Source organism: Athene noctua, chromosome 14 (assembly GCF_965140245.1).
Source record: "Athene noctua chromosome 14, bAthNoc1.hap1.1, whole genome shotgun sequence".
NCBI classification, from domain to species: Eukaryota; Metazoa; Chordata; class Aves; order Strigiformes; family Strigidae; genus Athene; species Athene noctua.
The window spans coordinates 10,679,226-10,697,178 of NC_134050.1; the positions used below are offsets into that span (position 1 = coordinate 10,679,226).

The window sequence follows — 17,953 nt, forward strand, 5'->3', positions numbered from 1 at the left end:
TGCACAGATAAGCTGTTCCTGAGCTGAGTCAGCAAAGTCCTTTGCCAAAACAGCCTGAAAATTCATACATGGTCTTGTTTGGCCTGGAGGTGGGGTGAGCCCTATGACAGTTAAATGCATCCTAGGTGGTGTAGCCTCATCTCGTGCAATTCCCATCAAGGTTTCCAGGCTCCTGGCCACCCGGATTGATCATATAATTTGTAACAGTCTCCCAGCCTTGCGACTGTTGCTTTCCTGACAGGGATACGCACACACGGATTTATTTATTTGCCACTCAGGTCCCATCTTAGAGCCAAGGCAGCTCCTGGAGGTACCCAACTCCCATTGTCCGTGATCTAGGATGGCTGAGGGTGTCGTACGAGTTCCCTGCTGCGCATCTCCTGTAGCCTTCAGAGGGACTGTCCCTTCACACACGAATTGTCGCTGATCACTGGAAGCAGCAATGCTTAAAACACTCCTGTCACCAGTCCAGCACCGCCTCAGCCCTTTCTCTGCATCAGGGGGTCAAGATCACTACCCAACTCTTCCACCTTTAGTCAGCCACAACCACTTCAACCACCAGCCATCCTCCACCCACCAACCAGCCCACGTGTGGCCACCAGGTGCTTGATTTTAGTGGTCCTTACGAGTCACTGAATGCTGCTGGGTAGCCCAAGCTCATCATAGGACCAGGTGGAGCCTGTGCACACCAGGAGTCAAATCCAGTCTTGCTTGGACATCAAAACAGACGTTAAAATCTTATATTTTTCTGGACACAAGCGTAACTCTTCAGGGATTTTATTGAACAGGAATCCTAATGCAGCCACAGCTGCATCAGGGAACAGGCAAACCAGAACTAAAAGCCTCCAAATCCATCCCTCCAGCTGGTTTTCAGCTGCTTTTGGAGAACCCGGCGAGGATCTCTGCATCGTTTGGTGCCCTCTGCCGCCAAGCAGAGCTACAACAGAGAGGCCACCCTCTGCCACCCAGCCCGGGCACCCACCCTGGGCACCCCACAGGCACTGTCTGCTCCATGCCCTCACCCCTCAGCTGCCTTCTCGGCCGCGGTGGGGATGTGGCAGGGTTGTGTTTTGAGCTCTTTGCTGCTTGGTTTTGAGTTCCCTCAGGGGTCAAAAAGCAGATTCTTCCAGAATCTGGTGTGTCTTATCTACCAAAGTTGGAAATATCCAGGTCAGCAACCAGCCCTGGCTCCTTTTTGTGCTACAGCTGCTTCCATGGCATGCCGAGCTGGCTGCCCCATCTTTGACAACGCGAAGAGCTACCAGCCTGTTTGTGCTGCTGATTTCCCCCCTCCCACCTCAGAGCACAAGGCTGGAAGGGCATTAAATGACAGATCACATCTGCCTCCAAACTCTGAGGGTCTGAGGTTCCCCAGAGGCCTCCGAAAACCGTAATAATAAAAGGGAACCTGGCTGGAAAGGGCTCGGGAAGGAGCTGCAGCCATGAGTCATGCTGTCACCAACACAGGGAGGCTCAGCACAGTAGGAAGGGGCTAAATTCTGTCTGTCCCACCTCAGTCATTTCTCACCCTAAAAGTAATAATTTTCCATACTCCCCTGTTTCTTTTGTTCTTGACTTTAATGGCACTAAATATCTGTTCTGAGATTTTTCTGGTGCTGAATTCCACAACTTCATTCTGTGTATAATGACACATCCAAAAATCAATGCCTATCCCAATACAGTTTTTCCTTGGCTCCTGGTGATGGGATCATCCCCAAACTTCCTATAATTTGACAAATTATTTCTCTGCATTGAAAAAAATGAAATCCTGAGCCTCAATGATTACAACTTCGCACATGGAGCTCTGCTCCAGCAACAACTAAATGCAGTAAAACATTGGAAAACTGAGTCTTCACTACATGATACAATCCCCAAAATTTGGGCTATAGTTTGGTGTTCAGAAGAGACCAGCTCACCCAGAGGCCCTTATATCAGCCTAGAAACACAGGACGTACCTTTTTTGTGCAAAAGAAGCTGCTGCAACTCTTCCAGTCTCTTTGCTGCTCTGGGCAAGGGAGCTTTAGTTGCGTGCAAACCTATCACTGCCAGAGCAACCAAGTTACAGAATAAAACAAATTATATTTCCCTAACACTACAAAACAAATTACATTTCACTAAACAGTGGTCCTGAGCATGAGGCTTTTCTGTTTGTTTTGGGTTTTTTTTGTTGTTGTTGTTTTTTAATAAAAGGAGAGCATTCAACCCAAACATCCTCTTTGCCCAGAACGAGGACTGCCATGAGAGCACAGGTTAGTCCCTGCCTTCTGTGCCTGGAGAGGTTTATGTTATGTCTGACTGGCAAAAAAAAAAAAAAAAAAAAAAAAAAATTGATAAACAGCTCTTGAAAAACTTGTCATTTTCTCTAACTTTCTGGAAAAAGAACCCTAACACTTAGCCCCAAAACAAGGGAGACCAGGTTGAAGTGAGGCATGACAGCAAGTTCAGACTTCAGGTGCTGAAACCCAACTCACTGACTTGCTCTGAAAGAATAATTTAGCACTTGGAATGTTACTGCCCTTCAGCTTTCCATTTCTCAGAGAAAATTCTCCACTCGTTACCAGAACCAATACAGGGTGAGCATCTGTGCAAATGTACACCTTGGAGGCAGCTCCCCCCACATTCCCTTGCCCTGCACAGGGACATTCTGCTGAATGAATGTCCCACCTTTTCCTGCAAACAGAGGGAAATCCACCCCAACATCGCCAGGACCTTTGTCCCTGCCCAAGGAGAAGGGGCACTTACCTCCCATTCCCCACTGTGGGGCTGAGCCAAGGACCATTTCCACCTTCCAGCAGGACCTTCCTCTCCATCACAAGCTCTCACTGACACATGCACCTGGCTACCAGCTTTGTGGCTTTCCAGCCACCACCTCCCACAGCCCACACCAGCTCTCATGGGCTTCCTACGGCGTTATCTTCCCTGGCGTGGAGCACACACCAAGCCCAGCAGCTCCTGAGCAGCCTCCCAGGAGGAAGCCCCAGGTCTCAATCCTTGGAGGGCAAATTGGTGGGAAAGTGGGAGCATCAACAACTCTCCAAACCACCCCCCAAAAGCACTGCCATTGAGGGGCTGGGCTCTGCAGGGGTACAGCCTCTGCCTTCCACCAGCACCAAGGGGTGAGGAAACTTGCAAAGGGCTCCCAGCACAGGGCAATCAAGTGAGAGCCAGGCAAACCAGCAAACCCCTGCTCTGAATCTGCTTTATATACCAACAAGATTTAGAGCAGCTGTTCCTAATACCTGCAGCAGCGTGGGCAAATCACCGTGAGCTCCCTGTGTGCTGCGGAGGAAGAGGCTTTGCCAAGCAGGAACAGCCTCTTCCCTGTCTGCAGACACGCAGTGTGCTGGGGGAAAGAAAAACAATCTAACAGCCTGTCAGAGCAGTCCCGAGGCTACGAGAGCTTCTCTGCTGAGGGACACGTCCTCATGGAATCCCAGAATCATCTGGGTTGGAAAAGCCCTTGAAGCTCCTCCAGTCCAACCATGAACCTCACACTGACCGTTCCCAACTCCACCAGATCCCTCAGCGCTGGGTCAACCCGTCTCTTCAACCCCTCCAGGGATGGGGACTCCCCCCCTGCCCTGGGCAGCCCATTCCAACGCCCAACAGCCCCTTCTGCACAGAAATCCTTCCTCAGAGCCAGCCTGACCCTGCCCTGGGCAGCTTGAGGCCATTCCCTCTTGTCCTGGCGCTTGTTCCTTGGTTCAAGAGACTCATCCCCCCTCTCTGCACCCTCCTGTCAGGGAGCTGTAGAGGGCCAGGAGGTCTCCCCTCAGCCTCCTCTTCTCCAGACTAAACCCCCCCAGTTCCCTCAGCTGCTCGCTATAAGACATGTCCTCAAGCCCTCTGCTCTGATGACCTTTTACAGATGTATGTTTTCTATGTGTAGTGCAGCAAGGATGTGTTTGCAGCGAACCAGCCCCTCTGCTAGAGATGCTCCTGATCTGAGCTCATATTCATCAAAACATGCTGCTGCCTTGTGTGGAAAGAGGGAGCAAGGCCTGAAGTTGATGCTGTTGTCTGATCTCTGATTTTTTCTGTAGTTTATGGCTACCTGAAGACACAGGCTGGCTCATGAGGCTGGTGGGGAACGCAATGCCAAGGCTCCACGCAGGGTTTTCAGGCAGTGGCCTCCTACCAGGTCCAGACTTTCCATTTTGGTGGTCAGCCAAGATCTTTTCCTTTCTAGACTCCTACCCACAAACTGAACCCATCACATCTTCCCTTTTGCTCAGGGAGAATTATGTGTTTCATCCCTTTTCACCCTGCCAGGTTCATTTCATTTCATTCCTCTGCTGCAATTTAACATCCACCCTCAATTATTTTATTATTCAGAGCTGGGGTGAAACCGGTACCGAGGGAGGACAATCAGCTCCCACCCATATAGTGCCTCTGGGCAGGCTGGTCCCCAACTCCTCACTGCAGGGACTGGCTTTGTTTTCCTCCAGGACAAGGTGACCGTGCCGGCAGCCACATCTCACGCACGTGGGGCTGTGACGGAGATCGGGCACCTCTGACGCAGCCCAGTGCCGGCGACCTTGGCATTGTTCAATCAGCAGCATCCCAAGCTGGTCTTTCCCTCAACTGGTCCCAGTTTCACCCCTCATTGGGTCCCAGTTCCACAGGCAGCCCATGGACCTGCTGGAGTGGGGCCAGAGGAGAACACGAAGATGCTCGGGGGGGCTGGAGCTCCTCCGCTGTGAGGACAGGCTGAGAGAGGTGGGGGGGTTCAGCTGGAGAAGAGAAGGCTCCGGGGAGACCTTAGAGAGGCCTCCCAGGGCTGAAAGGGGCTACAGGAAAGGGGGGAGGGACTCTTGATCAAGGGGGGTGTAGGGATAGGATGAGGGAGAATCGTTTCAAACTGACAGAGGGATGATTTAGATGAGATCTAAAGAAGAAAGCTTCCCTGTGAGGGTGGTGAGGCCCTGGCACAGGCTGCCCAGAGAAGCTGTGGCTGCCCCCTCCCTGGAAGGGTTCAAGGCCAGGTTGGACGGGGCTTTGGGCAACTTGGCCTAGTGAAAGGTGTCTGTGCCTGTCAGGGGGTGGCACTGGATGGGCTTTAAGGTCCCTTCCAGCCCAAACCAGTCTGTGATTTGTGATGTGAAGCCAGACCCAGCAGCGCAGTTCCTCTGCTGATCCCAGTGTGGGGGCAGGGGGTGCAGGCAGGGGGTGCAGGCAGCAGCTCGAGGAGGCCATGGGCTTCCACCTTCCCCACCAGAGCCCCGGGGCAGGCGTTCAGGGACGCAGGGTGTTGAGCTACCACCTGCAAAGGACTAGGCTGGTGAGGAACGGCCATGTTTACCTGTTGGATGTTGGTGCAAGATAAAGCAAATTTACAGAACCTGTGCTCTTCAGAGCAGGGCAGTGATGGTCTGGAGCAGCCCCAGGACCCTCTGGACTGCAGCGCTGGGAAAATGTCATCCCCTGTGGTGGCCACCCCAGGCCAGCTAGAGCCAACTGGAAAAGAAATGCCTTCATCTAACAGCCCATGATTTATGCTGTGATTCCTCAGCCACAGTGGGAGGAAATGCCCAGAAATGGCCCCTCACCAGCCCCCCAGTGCCTCCCGCTCCAGACTCAAAACTGAAAGGTGCTTCTCTCCCAGCCCCAGCCTGCCGCAAGCATCCCTGTGCTTTTGACCCTGGTGAAGATGGAGAGTCCTCAGCTTGACATTCCCCCCGCCTGCCTTAAGGACGTTGTGATAACTTCCCCCGGAGGCGTTTGCCTTTCTTATCGAGGACGCTGACCAAACAAGTGTGGCTGGGATATAAGGAGCCAGGTTGGGGCCGGTGGCACACTCGGTGCATCTCTTCGCCTTGGTCGCTGTCACCAGTCACCATGAAGCTGCTCCTGCTCCTCGGCTTGGTGGCCATGGCCCAGTGCCTTGCCCTCAGGTGAGCACCAGGGTTTTGGGATGCCCATGCAACTGCTGTGATCCCCAGCACCCCCAAGCAGGGAACGGGGAGGGGGACACAACCTGCAGCCTATTGCCATGGCCAAGGCTCCCTGCAGCGAGAATGGGCCCCGGGGTCCCACCTGAGGGGCTGTGGGATGAGGCACGGGGCGAGCGCAGCGCAGGGGTACCCACAGCCCCCCCCGAGACATGTTTCCCTGCCTGGCTCTGGGTGACAGGTGGGCTCCCCTCTGCCCGCAGGGTCCCTCTGTGGAGGGGGAAGTCCCTGCGGCAGTCGCTGCAGGAGCACGGCTTGCTGCAGAACTACCTGAAGCAGCACCCCTACAACCCGGCCACCAAGTACTTCGCCACCAGCGCCTCCGCCGAGCCCCTGCAGAACTACATGGATGTGAGCATGGCGGGGCAGAGGGGGTGATCCGCAGGGCCCCTGGCCCCTTAAACATCCTCCTAGCCTCTTACCTGACCCGCTAGCCCCTTACCCATTTCCCTAACCCATTACCCATCCCACTAGTCCCTTAACCTGACCCACTAGCCTCTTACCCATCCCTCTAAACCCCTCACCCATCCCACTAGCCCCTTACTCATTCCCTTAAGCTGTTACCTATCCCACTAGCCCCTTCCCCATCCTGCTAGCCTTTCACCCATCCTGCTAGCCCCTTATCCACCCCACTAATCCCTTACCCATCACTCTTTGACAGAATGAGTACTTTGGCACCATCTCCATCGGTTCCCCAGCCCAGGAGTTCACTGTTATCTTTGACACTGGCTCCTCCAACCTGTGGGTGCCCTCCGTGTACTGCTCCAGCCCAGCCTGCAGTGAGTATCCAGTGGCCCTGTGGCCACTGGGCAAGGGGTGAAGGCAGGGGAAGCTAGGGAGGGGCTGGGAGCCAAGAGACGTTGGGCGATGGGGGAAGCACTGGAGGAGCTTCCTCAGTCCCTGAGGGCAGGATGAACCATGAATCTCTCCCTCCCATCCCTGCAGCGAACCACAACCGCTTCAACCCAGCCGACTCCTCCACCTTCATCGGCACCAACGATACCGTTGAAATTGCCTATGGCACCGGCAGCATGACTGGCATCTTGGGCTACGACACCGTGACCGTAAGGCACCAGCCCCCCCCAACCCACGGGAGCGGGGACACCAGGACACTGCCTGCCTAAACCAAACCCTTCTCCCCCTTCCCCGACCAGGTTGCAGATATCGAAGTTCTCAACCAGATTTTCGGGCTGGCTGAGACCGAGCCTGGCGATTTCTTCTACTACATGCCCTTTGATGGCATCCTGGGGCTGGCTTTCCCGAGCATCGCCTCCTCTGGAGCCACCCCTGTCTTTGACAACATGATGAAGGAAGGACTTGTTGCCCAGGATCTCTTCTCCGTCTACCTGAGCAGGTAAGCCCCAGCTGGAGCTGCCCAGCCCTTGATGAGGATTTTCTCCCGTTTCCCTCCCACGGGGGCTTGCTCTGGCACTGTTCCCCAGGGGCACAACTTCCTGTGACTCCCGGGGAGGGGGCTCACCAGCGCCAGCAGTGGTACAAGTACAGGAGGATGGTGGCAAAGCTCCCCTTGGTGGTGGCACTGCCAGGGGCGTGGTGGCAGCCTGGGATCCCCACTTGACAGCTCCCCCCTTGCAGGAATGGGCAGAGCGGCAGCTTCGTCCTCTTTGGTGCCATCGATTCCTCCTACACCACCAACGGCATCTCCTGGATCCCCCTCTCTGCTGAAACCTACTGGCAGATCACCATGGACAGGTAATCCCAGAGCAGCCCATGGGCTTGGTGACACCCTTTGCCCTCCAGCTGCTCTTTTTGGGGGTGCAGCCCCTCGTCCCGTGCCTGGGAGCCTCACCCTGTGCCCCTCTCCCCAGCGTCTCCATCGGCGGGCAGATTGTTGCTTGCTCTGCTGGCTGCCAGGCCATCGTGGACACGGGCACCTCGCTGCTGGCTGTGCCCAACTCAGCCCTTAACAACCTCCTGAGTGCCCTCGGTGCCAGCTCCAACGGCCAGGTGAGGCCCCAGGGGAGCATGCAGGACTTACCTGTCCCTCTTTCCCCTTATCCCAAAAAGGCCATTGAATGACTCGAGCGTGTCCAGAGAAAGGCAACGGAGCTGGGGCAGGGTCTGGAGCACAGGTCTGCTGGGGAGCGGCTGGGGGAACTGGGGGGGTTTAGTCTGGAGAAGAGGAGGCTGAGGGGAGACCTCCTGGCCCTCTACAGCTCCCTGAGAGGAGGGTGCAGAGAGGGGGGATGAGTCTCTTGAACCAAGGAACAAGCGCCAGGACAAGAGGGAATGGCCTCAAGCTGCCCAGGGCAGGGTCAGGCTGGCTCTGAGGAAGGATTTCTGTGCAGAAGGGGCTGTTGGGCGTTGGAATGGGCTGCCCAGGGCAGGGGGGGAGTCCCCATCCCTGGAGGGGTTGAAGAGTCGGGCTGACCCAGCGCTGAGGGATCTGGTGGAGTTGGGAACGGTCAGTGTGAGGTTCATGGTTGGACTAGAGGATCTTCAAGGGCTTTTCCAACCCAGATGATTCCAGGATTCTATGATTTGGGGGACTTTTGGGGCTCTGCTGGGTGCCCAGCTGGACCCCGTGGCTGCTCCGCAGTCCCCACTACTCCGCAGAGTACGTGATCCCTCCTGAGGCATCCACTGACCCCCCCTTGTCCCCATTTCCCCCCCAGATCAGCTGTGATGCTGTCAGCAGTCTGCCTGACGTCGTCTTCTACCTCAACGGCCAAGGTTTCCCCGTGCCACCCAGTGCCTACGTGATACAGGTGAGCATCCCGCTGAGGAGGGGGGGACTGAGGGGGCTCAGGGTGGGGGGCTCCAGCAGCTGATACCCACCATCCACTGTGTCCTTTGCTGCAGAGCGATGGGTACTGCATCCTCGCCTTCCAAGGCATGAACATCCCCACCGAGTCGGGCGAGCTCTGGATCCTAGGGGATGTCTTCATCCGCGAGTACTATGTCATCTTCAACAGGGCCAACAACATGGTGGGGCTGTCCCCACTGCCCTGAGCTGCGCCTTAGGGCTGGGACCAGGGCCAGGTAGCCCACCCCTCCGCCCTGGTGGCCCCAGCTTGGTGATTGGCATGCCGGACCCTTGCCCAATGCTCCCGTCCCCTCTTGCCAGCACCACCAAGCACAATAAAGCTGTAGACAAGCTCCCTTGTGTCACGTCTCTCTGGGAAGGGCTGGCTTGGTCACCCCAGTGTGCCAACACAGCCCTGGGTGCGGACCCCGATTATGCTCCGCAAACCCCCCAACTGCAGCCCCAAAGAGCCCCAGGCTGCCCGGGCCACCAACCATGGCCCAGGGCCACTGCTCTCTGGCCATGCTGGGAGGTGGCTGTGGCTACTGGTGGCCAGGTGGGCCAGAGAAGGACCACAAAGATGGGATCATGGCTATGGCTCTGCCAGCATCCCATACCCACTTTTTTTGAGGGGGACAGTGCCTGCCACAGCACTGGGTCCTAAATTGGTGCTGGAGGGGGGGGAATTTATGCTGCTAAGCATCATCTCTCTGTGCTGGATAAACCCCCATGGCACTGCCAGGAGCCACGGCCCCGGTTTGTCACCGTCTCCCGGGGTAGAGCAGCCTCAGCACCTTGCAAACATTTCCCAGGACCTGGCGCTTTGCTCAGGCTAAACCCCTGGAAAGTCTCAACTGGGAGTAGCCAAAATCTGGCACATGCGCCCCCCCCCCCCCCCCCCAAATATCTCTTCCCCCAGCTCAGCTCCACTCGGCCATGAAATCCCCAACCAGGCTCCTGCCATGGGGGCAGGACATGTCTCTCCTGTCCTCAAATCCCACTCAGGGAGGGCTGAACACCTCCAGCACTGCCCACTCATCCGGGGGGAGGGTGGAGGGGGCATGCACCCCAAAGCCGCCCCCCCCCCCCCAGCAAGGGGAAGCCCCAGGGCTGGGCATGTGCAAGCAGGAGGAGGGGAACGGGGTATAAATACCAGGGTGACTTTATTAGGGGGAAAGGGGAGCGGGGGACACAGCTCACCCTCTCCTCACGCCAGGGGCGGTTCCCAGCCTAGGGGTGCGTGCTGCAAGTGGGGGCTGGCTCAGGGCACCCCAGTCTGGCCAGGAGCATCTCCCATCCCCCCATTCTGCACCCAGAGAGCCAGGGAGGTGCGAGGAGGGAGAGGGGAGGGGGGCTGGTCCTGCCCCCAGTCCTGCCATCGGCCCCCTGGGGCAGATGGGGTCCGTGTCCATGCACCCGTGGAAGTGGGGATGGTGTCACCCACCCTGTCCTGCTTGGCACCCCCTCCCCAGCCACCCACCACCCCGGGGGGGGCCTGGTGGGCCAGGCCTGCTGGTCCTGTAGATCCCCTCATCCTCCTCTTCTTCATCCTCCTCCTCACACTGTGCCAGGCATACACGGCACCTGGGCCCTAGGGAACCATGTGCTGGGGGCTCTCCCCACTGGCCGATGGCACAACAGAGGGATCCACATCCCCGGGGGGTCCCTGAGCCTCGGGGCTCGAGCTGGGGGTGCCTGTGGGGGCCGCAGCCTCCGAGGGTGTGTCGGGGAGCAGTGTGGCTGTCAGTGGGTGCCCAGGAGGGCTCAGCGTGGTTGGAGGGGGCTCCTCAGCCCCTGTTCTCCCTGGAGAGGGGCTGAGGGGGGGTGTATTGGGGAACAGGAGCTGGGCCAGGCGGTGGCGGGGAGTCCAGGTCAATGGTGGGGGGCTGGGGGTGCTGGTAGGGGGGTCCTCGTGGGATGGGGACAAGGACAAGTCACCACTCTGCAGCAGGAGCCGGACATCTGTGGCTAATGGAGAGATGCTTTCGGTTAGCACCCACCTCTCCCCTGGGACCCCCACCCCACCCCACCCTGTGTCCAGAGAAGGACAGCGGAGCTGGTGCAGGGTCTGGAGCACAGGTCTGCTGGGGAGCGGCTGGGGGAACTGGGGGGGGTTTAGTCTGGAGAAGAGGAGGCTGAGGGGAGACCTCATGGCCCTCTGCAACTCCCTGAAAGGAGGGAGTTCCAGCCCTGATGATTCTGTGATTCTGGGGGCACCCAACGGCCCCAGCTGCATCCCACAGGGCAGGGGGGCCCAAGCCAAACTTTTCCCAGCGTCTGGGCATCCCCGTTACCTTGGCAGGGCGGGCAGCAGGCAGCGGGCAGCGCGGCGAGCTCTGCGCAGGAGCGGGGACACAGCCTCTTCTCGCAGCTCACCTCACCGAGCTGGCAGTGAGGGGCAAAAATGGGGGTGAGCCACCCCCCACCATCCCCTCTGCCACTGACACAGGCACCCCGCAGGCACCCCACTCACCTGGCAGGTACAGCGGGTGCAGGGCTGTCCCTCGGGGGTGAAGGTCTGGCCGTTCACTACCTTCCTCCCCTGGTAGTTGCAGTCTGCAGGGAGCGAGGCAGCGCTCAGTGGGTGGTGGTGGTGATGGGGTGTCACAAGGTGAGGGGACAGGACCCCCTGGTCCCCCCCACCCCCTTTCCCAGCTCCTACCGTTACAGACAGGGCAGCACTCGCCCTCAGGGTGGAAGGGGTAGGTGCAGAAGATGGCACAGTCCACGGGCGAACAGGCCACCGAGCCCAGCTGCGAGAGACGGGAGAGATGCACGAGGGCCAGGCATTAGCACCCGCTGGGGTGGGCTGGGGTAAAGGGGGCAGCCCCGAGACACCCGGGAGCTTTTTCCTGCAATGGAGGAAAAAACTGGGGCTCAGCCCACAGGGCAGGAGCCAAAAAAAACATCTCACAATCCCCGGCGCAGCCCTCACCAGGCAGATGCAGCTGAGACAGGGGTCCAGGACAGAGGGGAAGGTCTCATTGTTGTAGAAAATCCTTCCCATGTAGGTGCAGCCTGCGGGGAGCAGAGGGGCACTTGTGGTCCCCAGGTGGTTTGGGGACCCTTGGGAGACCTCACTGCTTGAGACCAGGCTTGGTGGCTCTGGCTCTGCCGAGGACCGCAGGCAGGGGATGCAGAAGGGGTGCAGAGGGGGATGCAGAGGGGGGCACAGAGGGCCCAGCACCCCTCTGAAAAACACCCACCACACCCCTCACCTGCCGAGCAGTCGGGGCAGCACTGCCCGGGGATGCGGATGGGGTAGGGACATGTCTCCACGCAGTCTGTCCTCTTGCAGCTCACCGAACCGTCTGCCTGCAGGGGAGAAGCACTTGACAGAGATCTTGGGCTGCCCAAAACCGCGGGGTTTAAAGGCCACGAAGCCGGGGAGCTGCCGGGTACCACCGCCATGAGCAGCCCGGCAGCCCGAGGGAAGGAGCGGGGCCAGGAGCCGTGCGCCGGGGCAGGGGCAGGTAGGAGGAGTGAAGCAGAGCAGGTTCTCATTCACCTGGCAGATGCATAACTCACAGGGATCGCCCGGAGACCAGATCTGTCCGATGGGAAACTCCACCCCGTTATCGTCCACAAAGCAGCCTGGGAGTGGGGGGGACAGGACACGGGGGGACACGGACACCCCCAGCCCGTCACCCTCCTGCTGCACTGCTGCACTCGTGTGTGGTTGCCACCCTGTGCCCGCTGCCCACCTCCAAACCCCATGGCTGTGCAGCCCCCCCAAGGCCCTGCCGTAGCCTGTGAACCCCCACATCCAGCTCCCCCACTTTCCCCTGCTCTCCCTGTCCCCAGGTGTCCCCTAAATCCCATCCTCCTTGTGCCCAGCTGTCCCCCACATCCCACCCTCCCTGTGCTCAGGTATTTCCAACCTCCCCCCCTCCCCGTACCCCAGTGTCCCCCACATCTCGCCCTGCCCGTCCCCAGATGTCCCCCACAGCCTGTCCTTACTGTCCCCAAGTGTCCCCCACATTCTGTCCTCCCTGTCCCCCAGCTCTCCCCCCCATCCCGCCCTGCCTGTCCCCCCAGTACACCCCAGCGTGGTCTCACCAGCAGGGGGGGCCGGGGGGTCCCGGCAGGTGAAGCAGCACTGCCCGGGGTTGAGGTGCCGCTGGTGCTGCGGGCAGTCCAGCATAGGGCACGGGGTGAAGGAACACTCCACCTCACCCCCCTGGGGACATGGGGACACGTCACCCGCTGGCCCCTGCAGCCAGACACAGCCCCGTACCCCCCCATCTTACCTCAGCGCCAAGCAAAGGCTGGATTCCCCCCTGCCATCCCCATCAGGATGATGCCTGGAGCATCCTTGGGGATCCCCAACCCTGGGGACCCCCCTGGCCCCCCAGGACCTACCCGGCAGATGCAGGTGGTACAGTCGTCCCCATCCAGGTTGAACTGGGTGCCATGTGCGTAAGTGTGGCCCCGAAAACTGCATTTTGCTGGGGAGGAGTGAGGCAGCAGGGTTGGGGAGTGAAGCATGGTTCCTGCTGACCCCCCCACCCCAAAACCCCATCGCCAAGGGCTGGGGGGGAGCCCAGAGGACCCACCTGGCTGGCAGGAGCAGCAGTCAGCTGGCGAGGTGCCGGGGCAAGAGCCCGGGGGGCACTCGGGGGTGATGCAGGAGACGTTCCCAGCCTACGGAGGAGGGTGTGGGGCTATAACGGGGCAGCCGAGGGGCGACACACCCCTTCCCCGATACCAGGGCATTATCCTGCCCCAGCACATCCCGCCTCATTGCCTCGAAGATAAATCCCAGGGTGTTCTTTTTTTTGGGGGGGACGCTCCCAACCCGGAACGGCACGGGCTCACCAGGCAGACGCAGACGGTGCAGTTCCCATCAGATGGGGAGAAGACATCGCCCTCAGCCCGAGTCACCCCATCATGCAGGCAGCCTGCAAGGCAGAAGGGTTAAGGGGGGGGCTGCCCCAGGGTGTTGGGGTTGTTGTGGGGGGTCTGGGGTTTACCTGTGCAACTGGGGCAGCAGCTCCCAGCTGAGGCAGGCAGTGGGTGGGAGCACGACACGGGGCAGCTGACGGCCTCGCAGAGCACTCGCCCCCCCTGCAAGGGCACACACCGGCTCAGCCCAACGTCAGGCTGGTGTGGCAGGGAGAGGCGGGGGTAAGAAGGAGTGCTTACTTGGCAGGTGCAGCTCTGGCACCCCAACTCTATCCAGCGAGCTCCAGGCTCCCGGGGAGCCCCCTGGTACCAACAGCGAGGGGCTGAGGGAGTGGAGGTACCAGGGGCTCCCACAGCATGTGGGGATGGTTCAGTGGTTGGGGTGGGAGAGGAGGAAGGGAGTTGGGTCCCGGGAGCTGCAGCAGGGAGGTGAGGTGAGGGGGAGCCCCTGGGGCCAAGGAGGGATCCCCCAGAGCCAGGAGGGAGAAGAACAAGGGTGGGCGGATGCTGCAGGGACTGGAGGATGGGCGATGGGGCCAGGATGGATTTGGGGTAGCCTAGGAAGGAAGGAACAGACAGCCCTTAGGGCAGGCAGGGAGCTGGGAGCATCCCACTCCACTCCCCTCTCCGGGCCTGGAGAAGGAGCCAGGTACCTTCGCAGGAGACCCTGTCGCCGCTGAGCCTGTAGCCGGGGCGGCAGGAGCAGAGGTAGCTGCCCGGCGTGTTGTGGCAGGCGTGCTGGCAAGCTCGGCGCTCTCCCGGCCGCCGGCATTCGTTGACATCTGAGAGACACGGGGACTCATTAGTACCTTGGGCAGGAGGTGCTGCACCCCAGGAAATAGCTCAAGGGGGACCCCGGCGCACTGAGTTGTCCCCTCCAGCGTGGCCCACGCAAGGATGGGGACAAGGCAGTGGCAGCAGGGCGATGGGCTCAATAGCCACCTCTGTCCCCTGGATTTCACAATGTGGGAAGGGACGAGGGGGCTGTCGTGCAGCGCTCACCCACGCAGGAGTGCCGGTTGCCGTGGAGGTGGTAGCCGGGCCGGCAGGAGCAGCGGTAGCTGCCGATGCTGTTCTTGCAGCGGTGCTGGCACGGCGTGGCCAGGCACTCGTCCGTATCTGGTGGGGGCAAAAGGCTGAGGGTCAGGAGTCCTGGGTGGCCCCTGCTTGCCGCCCTGCTTGCCCCCACGCACCCTGGCAGCTGTGGCGGTCGGCGGAGAGCTGCATGCCGGGGCCACACTCGCAGACAAAGCCACCCTCGGTGTTGACGCAGAGACCTTCACAGGCAGCACTCAGGCACTCGTCGATGTCTGGGGGGATGAGTGGGGAGAGCTGGAGATGGGGGGCCACCACCACCTCTGGGATCCCCCCCCACACATTAGGACCTCCCCATCACAACTCACCAGTGCAGCGGACGCCGTTGTCTGTCTCCACCATGGAGAAGCCGAGGGGGCAGACGCGGGCCACCTCCTGGCACCCGCCGTGGTTACAGGAGAGGTCGCAGCCGTACTCCCCGCACGTCCCCGGCGGCTCTGAAACACGGACAGAGGGTCCGCAGGGCACCAACACCACCCCAGCACCCACCCAACCTCCCCGGCCCCCTCCCCGGGGACTGCACCCTACCCCAGGAGCACCCCTACCCTTGCCAGGGATGGGGACCGCGCCAGAGGGTGCAGCAAGGAGCAACGTGCCCTGCTAGGAAAGGCCGGGGGTCCTGACTTTCGGCATGGCCAGGAGCAGGTGGGTACCTGGGCAGGTGATGCCCTGCTCTCCATCCGGGCATGAGCAGAGGTTGGGGGCGATGCACAAGCCACTGCCGCAGCCAAAGGAGCAAAGTGCTGCAGGGAGGGGGGAGACAGGCAGCAGTCAGGGGGCAGGGACCCCCTCCCACCATGCATCCCCTCCCCGAGCCCGTTACTCACGCAGGGTGCACTGCCCGCTGCCCGGAGACAGCATCCACCCGGGGCAACATCCGCTGCCGAAGCCCGAGAAGCAGACGTGGGGCCCCACGCGGCGCCTGCGCCGGGGAGGAAAGGCTGAGGCCACCCTGCCCCGAGCCCCCAGGGCAGAGCGAAGGGCCTGGGGGAGCTCCTCACCCCCCCGCGCCCCCCAGAACACAAGGAGGGGGGACACACGCAGGAGCGGTCATGCTGTGCCTGTGGTGACCCCATCCCAGCAGAGCACAGCGTGGATCCAGGGAGAGGCAGACACAGGGCGAACTGGGGTGCAGCATGACCGCAAAATAAGGTGGGACAGACTGAGGGGATCATGCCCAGCTCACCCAAACACCCCAACACGTGGTGACAGGGGAAGAATGTCCCCCGGCAGGACAAGGGGGAGGAGGATATGGATGCTGGGGAGCAGGACCCCTTTGAGGGTCAGGCTCCCATGATCCCAGTCAACCCCCCCGGGGGCAGAGGGAGGGCCGCGGGGGGGTGCCAGCCCCTCCAGCTGGGATGGACACACGGCAGGAGCCCCAGGGGGGCAGCTGAGGGGGTGGATGGCCGGAGCTCAGCAGGACACGGGGCAGATGGCCGGAGCTCAGCGTGGCACAGCACAACACGCTGCCATCCCCAGGTGTAGCTGGGAGAAGGAGAAGGACAAAATAAAAAAAATAATAAAAAGGGGGGGACACGGCTACCTCTCCACAGCAAAGCTGGCCGGCTTCTTCCTCCCGGGGTACACCCTGCCCTGGCCGCCCGGGAGGAACAGGGACACACAGGCAGCTTGAAAGAGCAGCTCGACCAACATGACAGGCGGCTGTGGCCGGCGGCACGCTCCCAGCGCTCGCCTTCCTGCCCGCCTTCCTGCTGCCTCGGCGGCACGGGCGCCTACCGCATGCTGGCCCTTGGCCCTGCTCCTCCTCCCGCCCGCCGGGCCGGGAACAATGCGGGGGGTGGAGGGAGGCGAGAGCGGGGAGCGCTGCGGGGGGAAGCCTCGGCACCCGGCTCTCCACCCACCCCCCAACCCCGACACGGGGGGCCGCAGGGGCCGCGGGGATGCTCACCCCAAGGCTGGTTGGCTTGGCCGAGGCGAGCGGCTTCATCCCGGGGCCGTGAGCGTGGTGGCGGCTTGAAGACGTGGGGCTGGGGCGGGGGGGGTCCCCAATACGGCAGGAAGCAGCAGCGAAAGCGTCTCCCCCTTCTCTCCTTTCCCACATCTGGCAAAGCTCCGGCATGGCCTCTCCCCACCCCTCCTCCTCCTCCTGGCGGCACTGGGCCGCCTTCCCAGCCCTGCACAGGGACCCACCAAAGGGGAGCACGCAGCAGATAAAGGGGCCAAAGTGGAGCCGGGATAGTGGGGTGCACCCGGCAGGGAGAGGGGCGCGGGATGCTGCCGCACAGCGGTCACCCCCCAGCCAAACCCCCCCCTCACCCCTTCCCGGGCTGGGGGCTGAAGCGAAGGTCACAGGCAGGTAAATGATTTATACCAGGGAGCAAAGGGCTGGGGCTGCCGGCCCCGGGTCAGTACCTGCAGCCTCCTCAGAGAGGGAGCGACCCGCAGCCTCCGGTTCCCCATGGGGTGTGGATTTCCCCAAAAATTAACGACTTTCCCCTGCTCAAGGCTTGGGGTCATCCAGCACCCGCCTTTCCCTGCAGCATCACCCCCTGCACGCTTTGAAATGCGAGTTATGGGGTACTGGGTGGGAGGAAAACGCTGGGTTTAGGGGTGCAGGACCTCCCAGGGCAGCCACATTTTTTGAGAGGATAAAAGATGAATCCCCAGCTTTGGGGGGACGTGACCCCAGCCCCAGCGAAGCAGCTGCACAAACAAGGCTGGAGTGTGGCCAGTGGCACGGGATAAACACCCGGCCCTGCCCCAGCCAGCCACGTTCCTCACCCATTAAAAAAAAAAAAAAAAAAAAAAAAAAAAAGAAAAAGGCGAGGCTGCCAGCACCAGCATCCCCAGTTTTGCAGGGGAAGGAGTGGTGTGCTGCCCTCCGCAGGCTGGTGCTCCCTGGGACCCCCCAATTTTGGTGAGAAATTAAAAAAACGAGTGGCCGCGGGCAGGCAAATGCAAAGCCCAAACACCCGAGTGATTAAAACCAACGTGAACACGCCGTCCAGACTCGTTGCAAAGGGTCAGTTTGCTTCCCCCAGTCCTAAACAACCTCTCTGGGCAGAGTTATAGCCAAATATAGCCTTCTGCCTGTGACCTCCTCCGAGAAACCGAGGCTTGCAGGAGCCTGAGGATGCGTTCAGCACAAGCTCGGCCTTCAGGACAGCAGCCACCTCTTGCTGCTGCAGAGAGGGTGGTTGGGCGGGGAAAAAAAAAAAAAAAAAAAAATCTGTCTGTGCTGACACCAACCTGCCCAGGATGGGACATGGGG

The 17,953-nt window shown here is 60.4% G+C and overlaps 2 protein-coding genes across 2 annotated transcripts; one reads left to right on the plus strand and one right to left on the minus strand.

Moving 5' to 3' along the window:
• The first annotated feature begins 5,838 nt into the window (after positions 1–5,838).
• Positions 5,839–8,924, plus strand: LOC141966189 (pepsin A-like). The gene is made up of 9 exons (XM_074918624.1): positions 5,839–5,894; positions 6,155–6,302; positions 6,613–6,730; positions 6,897–7,015; positions 7,106–7,305; positions 7,548–7,664; positions 7,781–7,919; positions 8,588–8,680; positions 8,775–8,924. Exons 1-9 carry the CDS (start codon positions 5,839–5,841, stop codon positions 8,922–8,924), a joined length of 1,140 nt encoding a protein of 379 aa, XP_074774725.1.
• A 1,056-nt stretch (positions 8,925–9,980) lies between these two features.
• On the minus strand, positions 9,981–16,616 carry VWCE (von Willebrand factor C and EGF domains). The gene is made up of 20 exons (XM_074918344.1): positions 16,265–16,616; positions 15,546–15,640; positions 15,372–15,461; positions 15,027–15,155; positions 14,817–14,933; positions 14,626–14,742; positions 14,277–14,405; positions 13,864–14,180; positions 13,692–13,785; positions 13,537–13,619; positions 13,275–13,362; positions 13,081–13,166; positions 12,778–12,898; positions 12,227–12,312; positions 11,937–12,033; positions 11,654–11,736; positions 11,381–11,471; positions 11,192–11,274; positions 11,013–11,103; positions 9,981–10,686 (listed from the first exon to the last, which is right to left on the minus strand). Exons 1-20 carry the CDS (start codon positions 16,372–16,374, stop codon positions 10,310–10,312), a joined length of 2,484 nt encoding a protein of 827 aa, XP_074774445.1. The 5' UTR covers positions 16,375–16,616; the 3' UTR covers positions 9,981–10,309.
• Positions 16,617–17,953: the final 1,337 nt, after the last annotated feature.

Bases quoted from the DNA above. Each gene is read 5' to 3' on its own strand.
- LOC141966189 (XM_074918624.1), top strand. From the start codon at position 5,839: ATGAAGCTGCTCCTGCTCCTCGGCTTGGTGGCCATGGCCCAGTGCCTT. The intron at 5,895-6,154 runs GTGAGCACCAGG...CTCTGCCCGCAG, and splicing joins GCCCAGTGCCTTGCCCTCAG to GGTCCCTCTGTGGAGGGGGA. The intron at 7,016-7,105 runs GTAAGGCACCAG...TTCCCCGACCAG, and splicing joins TGGGCTACGACACCGTGACC to GTTGCAGATATCGAAGTTCT.
- VWCE (XM_074918344.1), bottom strand. From the start codon at position 16,374: ATGTTGGTCGAGCTGCTCTTTCAAGCTGCCTGTGTGTCCCTGTTCCTC. The intron at 14,181-14,276 runs GTACCTGGCTCC...CTTCCTTCCTAG, and splicing joins CGACAGGGTCTCCTGCGAAG to GCTACCCCAAATCCATCCTG. The intron at 13,786-13,863 runs GTAAGCACTCCT...GTGCCCTTGCAG, and splicing joins GCCAGAGCTGCACCTGCCAA to GGGGGGCGAGTGCTCTGCGA.